This window comes from Arachis hypogaea, chromosome 3 (genome assembly GCF_003086295.3).
Source record: "Arachis hypogaea cultivar Tifrunner chromosome 3, arahy.Tifrunner.gnm2.J5K5, whole genome shotgun sequence".
In the NCBI taxonomy this organism is placed as follows: Eukaryota; Viridiplantae; Streptophyta; class Magnoliopsida; order Fabales; family Fabaceae; genus Arachis; species Arachis hypogaea.
Window position 1 is genome coordinate 39,906,714 of NC_092038.1, and position 12,815 is coordinate 39,919,528.

The 12,815-nt window shown below is 32.6% G+C and overlaps 1 protein-coding gene across 1 annotated transcript; it reads right to left on the bottom strand.

Annotated features, from left to right (window-relative positions):
• Positions 1 to 9,285: 9,285 nt before the first annotated feature.
• On the bottom strand, positions 9,286 to 12,496 carry LOC112790342 (putative GATA transcription factor 22). Its single transcript, XM_025832686.2, has 3 exons — positions 12,116 to 12,496; positions 11,338 to 11,805; positions 9,286 to 10,015 (listed from the first exon to the last, which is right to left on the bottom strand). Exons 1-3 carry the CDS (start codon positions 12,290 to 12,292, stop codon positions 9,584 to 9,586), a joined length of 1,077 nt encoding a protein of 358 aa, XP_025688471.1. The 5' UTR covers positions 12,293 to 12,496; the 3' UTR covers positions 9,286 to 9,583.
• Between the last annotated feature and the right edge of the window lie 319 nt (positions 12,497 to 12,815).

A 12,815-nucleotide genomic window follows, 5' to 3' on the forward strand; every position in this document is an offset into this window, starting at 1 on the left:
ATGCGAGTATGGCATTCTGTGCAACCTTACGATCTGTCACCTACTTGTATATCTTGTTCATGTCATCACCTGTAGACCTTGTAGTAACCCCAAATGGCATTGGTGTGTTCACCACATCTTCTGATTTTCTTATATTTTCTAGTGCTTCAGGTTCCAGAGTCGCATTTTGTTCATTTGTTATCGGAGATCAGTGCGACGATTCTGGTATGTGCATCTGAGTGATGCCAAGCGAGAATGAAGGGATTGAAAAACCTGGATTGGGTCCTCTGGTGCAACATACACTACCATTGCAAGTTTTTCGGAATCCCTGCACATTCATTAACAATTAAGTGCTCTTAAGTGAGTGCCTATTGCAACTTCTCGTACAATTATTTAATACTTTAGTTTAGTAGGAAGCATGCATCTCCAAAAAGGGTGTTAGCGTGAACTAAAGTAAAGAAAGTTGTGTAACCAGCATACAATTAGATAGATAGCATCTTGATGGTAATCAGTGGCTAAGAGCAGGGAGGGGCTGAATCTTAGCTTTCCTTTTCACAAAATATAACTTTTACTTTTCCAAAGAACTTCAGGAGATATTTTAACTTTTTGTCTCGTAACAAGTTAAGAGACATTTTTGTTTTGTCTCGTAACAAGTTGAGAGACATTTTTTATTTTGTCTCTAGAGAACCAGAAATAGAGAAGAAGCAGAGAAGAGAGAATCACACCACGATGTATCCTTGTTCAACTGCTAAGTGCAATGCAGCCTACATCTAGTCTCCATAATTACAATGACAAAATTTTACTATCTTTAACAGATTAAAATCACCAATTTCTTTCTTTAGGATCTACCCAATCCTATATGAGACAAATCCAAATTCTAACCCGAATCTGAACTTGACTTGGACTGAAACCAAGGTTTTCAACTGCAAAGTGTTAACCCAACTTGCAAGAGAATCTCCACAAGATCATGAAACAACAAAAAGATGTACAAAAAAACTCTGAGACATCTATGGCTTTTTCTCTAATTTTGATCACTGTCTTTTTCCTCTCATTGGCTTTTTCTTACAAACCTCACCATGTTTGCCTTTTTCACCATGAGACATAGACAGACAAAACTTAGAAAAAGAAAATAAAATAAACATCATTGAAGGAGAAGAATTCAGGAAGCTTGGGTAGCTATGAGAGCTCTGTGCTTTCACTTACTCTCCTTGATCTTAACCCATGGTCGTTCACCCTTAATATAGAAGGGGAAGCTTCCAAGGTTGAAACCCTAACCCAACAACTTCTTCTCCTACCAAAGAGTAGCAGCGGCTTCAACAAAGAGGGTTGACAAAGTCGAGGCTGATGCATGCAAGCTTACCTCATCACTCTCACTCTTTTTCATCAAGCTTCTTCCATCTTGGCAATTGATCTTGACTTTGGCCCCAAGAATGGATTCTGATCGTTGATGGGCTTCTAACTCTGGATGGCTTCAACCAACAACACAACTTATTAAAATTTTTAGAAAATTCAGCAGAATGTACCCTATAATTAGAATCTCCTGCCAAATATAATTATTATTTTCTGACAAATCAAATATGTTTTAAACAATAAATGATAAATAAATATAACATTTTTCAAAAAGAAAACCGCTGCAGGCATAAATTGTAACATGCATGCATTCAATAAAACATCAAATCCTAACCGTTCTAGTGTGCAACCTCTTATAACTCCACAATTTTTCAACAAATTTAACCACAAATTTAACCAAATTTAACAAAATTTAACCACTGATTTAACAAAAATTCTAACAAAATGCTAAACTCATAAAATAATATAGAAAAATAAAACAATCATAACAAAAATAAATCTTATGATAATGGCTACATGGTCACTTTAATGTAGTGGTGATAGAGGCGACAGTAACGGCGATGTGAACAGCAACTGTAGAGGATGCGGCGGGAATAGCAGCAGTAGTAGAATCAACGATAACGTGCAGCGGTGCTGATAGCGGGTGTTCTAGGAGGTGGTGACGAAGATGAAGTTCCCCAGCGGTGGTAATGACAATGACATGCTCCCGGCAGTTGTGAAGGTGACAGCTTGGACGATGAGAGAGAGAGAGAGAGAGAGAGAGAGAGAGAGAGAGAGAGAGAGAGAGAGAGAGAGAGAGAGAGAGAGAGAGAGAGAGAGAGAGAGTGTGTGTGTGTGTATGTTCGTAGAAGTGAGGGAGAAGGGTTTTGCGTTTGAATTTTATCCCAATTTTACTGGCAGATTAATCTGCCAAAACGACATATTTCACTAAATTGTGATACCGGCGGAATATACTGACGGTAAAATTGGCGCAGGTAAGTTACGTTTTTGTGTCAACAATTACCGTCGACTTTAGTGGTGAAAAAGTTATTCCGATGGTAATCTTTTTTGGTAACGAATTTCTCCTCCTTTCTGTAAAAAAACCAATGCTAAATTTACCGATACAAATTGACGCTAAATCCGATGGTAATTTCGACGGTATTCAGTGTTGTTTTTGTAGTGCAGATAATATGAGAGTTATAGTATCATGTGAAGGAGTTCTAATACATTTTTGGGCTAAACATTATTACATGTGAAATCCTAAGCAGTACTTTTAATCAAAGCAATAAATCCCTCCTTCAGTTATGCCTTGCAAAAGATGATGCCAAGTAACCTAATCACAGATCACAGGAAAATTATGTCAAAATAAAAAAAAATACATTATTGTCCACAATAAATTTGGAAACACGTAAGAGGTTTTAAGTTATATTAGGCACATAAATCCAATTGTTTAGTTCATAACACATGTTTTGATATTTATCATAAAGTAGAGAAGAACCATGATTTAAAACTAGAATATTCTAACCATTCATTACCAACGGATACTTGTTCAGTTTTATTTGAAGAGTCATTAGAGGATAATAAATTTGCATAATCAGGTAAGATGATGGCTGGCTTCTGAGTCTACATACCAGGCAATATCAGGCATAGTCAAGTAGATTGTAATATATATATGCTTTATTGGGTTGATGAAAATATAAATTTGGGGGGTAGTGAATGAGAGTTACTATAAGAAACTTGAGGCTGAGATGATGAGAAAGCAAACTAAGGGTCATAAGAAACAAATTTGATCTATCACACAATTGACATTGTGGTCTTGGGTTTGTAAAACGTCCTCCACGGTTAAATTGGGCTCTATGTTCCTTCTATTACTTTGACCTCTTCTTGAATTCGCCCAGATCAGAATAATGATGAAGACTGAGCCAGATTGTCTAAAGTAATGCCTTGTTTAATCCATCTAGTATGGCTTCAATGTGATCGTTCTCATTTAATAGGGTAAATCAATAACAAACAATAAATCTACCAATTCCCAAATGGTTTTAAATAAGAGTGAATTGTGATTATTGTTACAGTAAATATTGAAGTATATTTCTTGCAAGCAACTGAATCATCTTTTTTCTTTTGTTATTTTCTCAATTTCGAACTAAAGAGAGATATTGGAAGAATCTAAATAATCCTCCACTTCTAATCTCTGCACTATGAGAAATGATGTGTGTTCCCATGTAGTGAAATTCTCTTCTTCAAGTTTGTCTAGAATCTGCAACAAAATGTATTCTTAGTGTTAGAAGTCAAATTTGTGAGAAAAAATTCGATAAATGTTCAAAGATATGTTGAAATTTGTGCAGCAAAAGTAGTAAGCCTAACTATAAAGAACAAAGACATGTCCTGGTGTAATCTTGGAGCACTCAAGAACTACATAAATTAAAGCAAAGAAGAAATGAATAGGAATGAAAATGCATTATTGAATGTTGATTTTAGAGTATTGGAAGATGAACAATACAATTTATTGCTATGCCTAAATATATAATTTAGTTTTTGAAACAAAAATAATTAAAATTTTTTAAATTATAAGATGTAAAATCTAAATGAAATATATATCAACTATAAAATTAAATCATGATCGTTTGAATTAGATATGACTAAAGAAAATATTCAAACGTATACAATGCAAATTACAAACATTTGAATAAAAATTTGATTAGATTAAATAAAAAACATAACAAATTATATTGATTATATTTTTAAAATTAATTCAAATCACATATCTCATTTGTAGCGACAACAAGAAAAATAATAAAATGGATATATATATATATATATATATATATATATATATATATTAATTTTTAAGTATATATTATTAGAATATTATAATTAGGGAATAAAATCAGAAAAATATTAAAGAGAATTAGAAAAAAATCAATGTGATTTATTAGGATATTATTCCATAACGAGCGTATTCTTAGCGTACTCTTGGTTTATATATTGGTAAGAACCTTGTAATCACAGATGAAAAATATGAATAAAAAAATACTTTTTTAAATAATTCTTCGTAACATTGTGTCAGAGAAGAGTTAGGTTCTAGCGACTCAAAATTCTGACGAATTGACATTACAAATTGCAAATATACTATACAATAGTTTTGGCATGCGATCATCACAAATCAATTCTGATAATTTGTCAATTGGTTTCAAACTAAACGGATATAATTATCTATTATGGTAACTCTGATGAAAAAAATAATTGGTGGAAGAAGAAAGAAGAAACACACCAAAGAAACCTGCTCTAAAATTGTGGGTTACCAGATTGGTGGAAAAACAATCCAAGTCATCGGAGCTGCCGCTATGAGCATCCCAGAAGTCACCAGTAGCGGTGGCGAGGCCAGAAGAGAGGAAGCAAGTCACGATAGTAAGGCAGCCGCGGCAGTAAGGGCAAGAACTATTGAACTCCTTGGCTACTCAGCCCAGACGGCGACTCAATATAAAGAGGAGACCCAAAATCAGAATTTAATTAAAAAGATAAATGAATGGATTTTCGATTATGGGGCTACCGATACTATGATTCATGATCTCCATGATTTTAACAGCTTGACTATACCCTCAAAAGCCCATATTGAAACAAGCTAGTGGAGAATTAATTGATGTTAAAGGAGGAGGCTCCATTACAAAATTGAAATTAAAAAATTATCTCTATGTCCCTCCACTATCATCAAAATTATTGTCTGTTAGTCAAGTAACAAAGGAACTAAATTGTGTGGTACTCATGTACTCTACCTTTTGGCCTTTTAAAGAGATCATTGGGCGTGGTACTGAGCAAGAAGGCCTTTACTATGTTGATGAAGTAGCACACCAAGGTCATACCATGCTTGCTCACGGAACGGTTACTAGGCAACATTGGTTATGACACAGGCGTCTCAGACATCCTTCATTTGGGTACCTCAAGTTTCTATTTCCTAGTCTTTTTCCAAGTAGTACTGAACCCCTCAAATGTGAAACTTATATTCGTACAAAAAATCATAGAGTTTCTTTTCCTCCAACCAACACTAGAGTCAATTCCAGTTTTTCATTAATACACTCTGATGTGTGGGGCCCAGCCCCTATTTTCCATAATAATTTTCAATATTTTGTATTATTTGTGGATGATTTTTCTCGCATGACTTGGGTATATTTTTTAAAACACAAACTTAAAGTACCTAATAAGTTCTTTGCTTTCTACCAAATGATTCAAACTCAATTCAACAAGAAAATCCAAGTATTTCACTCAGATAATTTTTATGGAATTTATAAACCAATCAATGCATGATTTTTTTATGAAAAATGGTCTTATCCATCAAACTTCCTGCCCAAATACGCCTCAACAAAATGGTGTGGCTGAGCGGCGAAATCGTAAGTTACTTGAGATGACCCGAGCCATGCTTTTTGATGCACAAGTTCCAAAAAATTTTGGCCTGAAGTTATAGCGACCTCTGCCTACCTACTAAATCGCCTACCTACCCAAGTTCTCCACCACAAAACACCCTTACAAGTCTTGGCTACTCAGACTGCAATCCAATCACTCGTCGTATTCATGTAACCATGGATTGTGATTTTTTAGAATCCGAATTTTACTTCAGCCTCCAACATGGCATTTAGGGGAGAACAATAATGAACCACCAAGTTGTCTAAATAACCTTTATTGCTCAGAAACTATTCAAACAGAACAAGTAGATGGAGCCACCAAGTATACTTCACTCAACGTAGAAAATAACTCGGTACAGACAACCAGTGAGAGTCCTTTTGAGAATGTCAGACAAGAGGTAAGTAATTATCAATCTGATAATTTACTCCATATTTTTAATGAGACCACTAACAATAACAGTATAGCACTGAAACATGAAGAATCAGAATCCAATACCTTTATTCTTCCTCCAAGAAGAAACAAAGGGATGCCTCTTGATCGATACTCACCAGAACATGTTCCTCGTAACTCAAGATACACGATAAGGGTGGCTAGAGAATGAATAGCAGATGTTGCAAAGGCTTTTTCCACCAGACTCTTAACAGAAGACATTCCAAGAACTGTCCGAGAAGTCAATGAGAAAGTTGAATGTCGAAAAGCATTGAATACAGAAATAAAAGCTCTAGAGAAGAACGGAACTTGGGAGAAGTGTATCCTACCGACAGGAAAAAAGTCAGTCGGGTGCAAATGGATTTTCACCATTAAACACAAGGCAGATGGAACTATTGAACGATACAAGGCAAGGTTGGTGGCCAAAGGTTATACACAGACCTATGGTATCAACTACACTGAAACTTTTTTACCGGTTGCAAAGATTAATACTATCAGGGTGTTGTTTTCAATAGCAGCAAATGAAGATTGGCCACTCCATCAATTTGACGTCAAGAATGCTTTCTTGCATGGAGAGTTAAAAGAAGAAGTGTACATGAAAGTTCCTCCAGGTGTCTCAACAGGAATTAAAAAACATGAAGTTTGCCATTTAAAGAAGGCTCTTTATGGGCTTAAACAATCTCCACATGCTTGGTTTGAAAGATTTACAGATGCCATGAAAAGGTATGGGTACAAGCAAAGTAACTTTGATCATACCCTTTTTTTGAAAAAATGGAGAGATTTAATCACTTGCCTAATAATCTACGTGGATGATATGATCATAACGGGAAGTGATGCTGAAGAAATTGAAAAATTGAGAAGGAACCTATTTACAGACTTCGAAATGAAGAATTTGGGAAGACTAAAATATTTCTTAGGAATAGAGGTTCTACGACCCAGTAAAAGAATCTTTATCTCCCAAAGAAAGTACATTTTGGACCTTCTGGCAGAAACAGGAATGGTGGATTGCAAACCATCCAATAGATACACCCATGCAAGTTAATCACAAGTTAAAGATAGTAGAAGGTACCACCCTAGCAGATAAAGAAAGGTACCAGCGACTGGTTGGAAAACTAATTTACTTATCACATACTCGGCCTGACATAGCTTATGCTGTGGGAATAGTAAGTCAATTTATGCATAAACCACAAGAAGATCATATGGAAGCTGCTATGAGGATAGTTCGATATTAGAAGGGAGCTCTAGAAAGTGGAATCATTTTCAGAAGGAATGGTCATTTGAAGGTTGAGGTATACACTGACGCAGATTGGGCGGGCAACCCAAATGATAAAAGATCAACAGCTGGTTACTTTACATTTGTTGGAGGCAACCTGGTAAGGAAAAGTAAGAAGCAGAAAGTTGTAGCTCTTTCAAGCGTAGAGGTAGAATTTCGAAGGATCGTTAAAGGCATAACTGAAGTATTGTAGATAAAAAAATTGATGACTGGTTTCTACCACAATTACCAAACCAGTTGAAATGTGACAACAAAGCCGTAATCAGCATTTTAGATAATCCCGTACAACATGATAGAACAAAACATGTTGAGGTGGATCGACACTTTATCAAAGAAAAAATTGAGAATGACATTATTGAGCTTCTATTTGTGAGATCAGAAGATCAGTTGGCTGATATTCTTACTAAAGCAATTTTAAGACAAGCCCTTATTAAAGTTCTAATTAAGCTGAGTATTGGTGATCCCACTACTCATCTTGAGGGGGAGTATTAGAATATCATAATTAAGGAATAAAATTAGAAAAATATCAAAGATGATTAGAAAAAAATCAATATAATTTATTAGGATATTATTTCATAATGAACCGTACTCTTAGCATACTATTGGTTTATATATTGGTAAGAACCTTGTAATTACAGATGAAAAATATAAATAAAAAAATAATACTTTTCTAAATAATTCTTCGTTTCTTTTCTAAACTATTTGTACCATAGTAACACATATAAATGTAATTATAAACTTTAATTTATTTATTTATTTATAAAAATACACTATTTAATTAAAACAGTTTTTGTTGATAATTATTAAAATGACATCATTTCAGCTACTCCAAAATAACTTTTTCCTATATATATATATATATTAAAAAATACTAATTATTTATAAAATTATTTATTTAAAAAATTTAACTGATATATGTATATTTATTACATTCTTTCAGACATGAACTTTATTTTTTGAACTTGTGTGTATGTATGTGGTTTTTTTTTTGCACATATATTTTTTTAATGAACTTATGCTAAAATTATTTTCACTATGAAATAACAAATATTAAATTTTATATTTTTATGTTATTAAAATTCTGATATCATAAAATTATATTTCAGTGTAGAATTACTTATTCAATAATAATAATAATAATAATAATAATAATAAACATAATAATAATAATAATTCATTATTATATTATTATTATTATTATTATTATTATTATTATTATTATTATTATTATTTGTAATAGATGGATAGCTAGATTTTTTATTACTGGGCACCATGTATATGGTTTTTATAAATAAACTCTACTCCGTACATCTTCTACATCTGAAAGAATCAAGACTTCTCATGTTATTAATTAGGACGCGGACAAAGTCTGAATCCAGAAGTGGGACACAAAAAAGCTGCTTCCAAAACAGGGAATTATCATTGTCATGAATCACGATTGATAATAAACTCTTGTTATGTCAATGTGAAATCGAAAACTTCAAAAGATCGATAACGGTACCTTGGTGGAAGAATAATTGAAGGAGATAAGGGAAAGACCAAATTAATTTAAAAATTATAAATAAAAAGTAGTTATGTTGCTTTCACCTCATCTGATCAAGATCTAAGTAATATTCCCCTTGAAGAAGCACCTTTATGCATATAGTGCTTAAGGAACATTTTCACTTTCAATTACTTAAAAGGAATATTTTCTTATCACAACATTCTCATCCACTTCTCAAATATAGTAACTTAGCTTGGTCAAACAAATATATTAATTTATACTGTATTATATGATATTGTAAGGCAACCGCTAAATATCAAATTTTATAACTAATATAATGAACATAATCTAATAAAAGATAAATTAACAATAAAGACAAACTAAACCATATATATGATGACAAGTACAAATGTAATTTTATTGAATTAGGATACCCACACAGAACAAGAGACTCATCGCATTTGTGTTTGTCTACTTGCTCAAATCTAACATAGTAATTAATGGTTACAAAGTTCATATAAAGTCACCGATCCAATGATTTATTTCCTCTATTATATATTAATTCCTAAATAATAATAATAAAGTACTATAACTTCATGAATGCGTCCTATTCTTCCACACAACAAAGCAAAAACTAGTCTCATACAATAATAATATTAATAAGTACTTATTCATACAAAATAAAAATTTCATTAATCTAAGTAACGATCTGAGGGAAATCCATGAAGTAAACCATAGGATAAGGCCATGAGCAAGATTGCAGCCTCTTTCTCATCATGAGGGAACACATTTAAAGCCAAGTTCTTGCTCAAACTTATTGTCAAGTCTTCAAAACCAACCTTCTTTCTTCCTCTATGAGATAATTTATTAGTATTATTATTGTTATTGGTTCCAATTTTGTGCTTCTTTTTCAACTGATTTGGTGCACTACACTTGGCTTTCAACTTCTTATCTTTGTTGTTGTGCTTGTGTAACTTCTTTTCTTTCTTCTTCATACCATCATCATCATCAGTAGAAGCCATGAGAGTTGTATCGTTCTCTGATGCTGCAACCTCCGCCGCGGCCGCCACCGCCGCAGCTCTCCTCGCCTTCCTTTGTCTAATTCCACAAGCATTGCAAAGAGACTGATGCATCATAACAATTAATAATCAGCATATTTATATATACAACATACTTAATTTAAATAAAATAATTCAATAGTTCTTCAAATTCTATTACTTTACTTCACATGGTTGAGCCAATTTGACTGACGATTTTTTTTCTCTACAAAGATAATATATCTATAAATTATTTGTAGAAAAACTAAAGGGAGACGGGCATCAAACACAACCTTAAATTCAAATAAGTTTTGAGTTTGTCAGAGATGTTTGTCTCCTCTTGTGAATTTAAATTTTTTAAAAGAAATGATTTCATACCGTACCCTCTCTAAAGTAACATGTAAGTTACCCTCTCTGATGTGTCACATTTTAATTGGGTGTTTATTTTAACCTGAGTTATCTTCTCCACTCTTTCGTCGTCGTTGCTCCTCCCAAGCATCACCGTCTCATTGGTGTTCCGTTTTCTCTTCCCAAATCATTCTTCTAGAAAAGGTACATTTGTCGTCCTCATTACGCCTCCCAAACATCACGGTGGCTATCTTATTTTATCTTTCCAAATCATTCTTTTAGATAAGGTACTCCAACTCTCTCTAATTGCGTTTACTCCTCCCCATTGTACTCCTTCATCGTCGTCGTTACGCCTCCCAAGAATCACCGTCTCATTGGGTGTCTTGTTTTCTCTTCCCAAATCATTCTTCCAGAAAAGTATTCCAACTCTTTCTAATTGCGTTTACTCCTCCACATTCCTTTGTCATCGTCTTTGTGTCTCCTAAGTATCACCGTCTTATTAGCGGTTACCGTCTTCCAAGATATTATTAACTCTCATGAGATTAAAGTAACTCAGGTTAAAATAAACACCCAATTAAAATATGATATATCAGAGAGGGTAACTTACATGTTACTTTAGAGAGGGTAGGGTAGCATTTACCATATTAAAATTATATCATCGAAAAATTTAAAATTTATTTTTGTTAAATAAAAAAAACAAATAAAAAATTCTTGTTTAAAAAGACGTACTAGACATATAACTCATGTATCTTTTATTATCCACTTAATTAATTTAAAAAAAAAATAGTTTCATAACAGCGTTGATAAGCTTAAAAGTTAAAAATCTCAATTGTGTTAATATAAATAGTTATTATTAATATATAGAGATTTTGTGTCCTATGGGGGAAAGTTTGGAGAAAAGGGGATTATTATTATTTATCATGAGAAGTGGAAAAAAAAGTGCTTTTTTTTTGGGATACATTGAGTGAGAAAAACTATTTGATAAATTATATGACAATACATAAAAAAAGAAAATGAGAAAAATGATTTATTTATTTAGTTTAAAAAGAAAAAGAAAGTACCTTGGGGCCTCTTGGTCCACTTCTCCAAAGAGGGGTCTTTGTGGTGTGGCAATCAGAACAAACCCTAACAATCATATTATTATTATTTTCATGACGGTTTGAAGAAGAGTTGTTGTTGTTACTGTTGCTGCTGCTATTATCAGTTCCTAAAGGGGATAGCGGCGCTTGCTGCTTTGGTCCCTCTTCATCAAACCTTAACCTGAAATTATTAGTATCAGAACCACCCATGATTCTCATCTTTGAAGACATCCACTTCACCGAACCATGATCCTCCTCATCATGATGAGCTTGATTATCAAGATGATGATTTTCATTCCTTTCTTCTTTCTTCAAAATTTTCAACTTGAGCAGTTTACTACTCTTCTTGTTTCCATCCTCTTCTTCTTCTTCTTCTTTTTCTTCTTTTTTTCTGTGGTCATGAATATGATCCCATGATCCTCCACTAGAAGGAACATGAATCTTCTCAGCCTAAAAGATATATAATATAACATTATAAAAATCTAAGTTAGAGAAATAATTAATATAAGTGAGAGAGATCAACAATTTTTGTTTCAATAATTTCTTTTACAAGTGTTGTTAGAGTTCGGCTAGCTAATTAGTAAAACAATTATGTTATATGTACACAAAATATCAATAATCAAATCAATTATAAATATAAAATAAACAGATATAAATAAACAACATATGTATTTAATAAATTTACAGCGACTAATTTAGTGGCTAATTTTAATTATATATATAATATTTTCGTTAATATAAAATAATAGTAACTACTGACCTGTTGATGAGTTATTTGTAAGTGGTTTGGATGTTGGTCCCAATAAGAATAAGATGATAAAGAAGAAGAAGGAGAAGAGAGTTGAGGATATGTAGTAGTAGTGAAGAGGTGATGTTCTTCATTGAGATCAAAAGGAATAGGATGATGATGAGAATAACGATAACTTGGTATCATCATGAAGGTAAGGCACACGCATAATACAAAGCAATGCAAGGGTATGGAGAATTGGGTCTGGATCACTCTGCAAATGCAACGGCTTATCTTTTGTCCACTAATAAGAGGAAGAAGATAGAGAAAACAAAGACAGAAACCTATGCAAGATGGCAATTATATGGTTCTCACTTCTGACCACTACTTATATATATATATATATATATATATATATATATATATATATATATATATATATATATAAATATTTTTTATGTATTTAATGTATTAAAAATTTAACTTATTATTGTTTCAAAAAATTTTAGTCAAATAATTTTTATGGTATTTTTAAAATATATTTTTAGGGCACGTATACCTATTAATGATTTTTTTTAATAATATTATGTGCAGAATTTTATATCATTAAGACATTGGAAAGTGTTGTTTAGTTTTTCATGTGATACTTTTTGTTCCTTTTATTGAGGGTTAAGTATTTATTAATTAATTATCGGGAAAAAAAGAATATATTGTAAGTTTTTTTAATATAAAT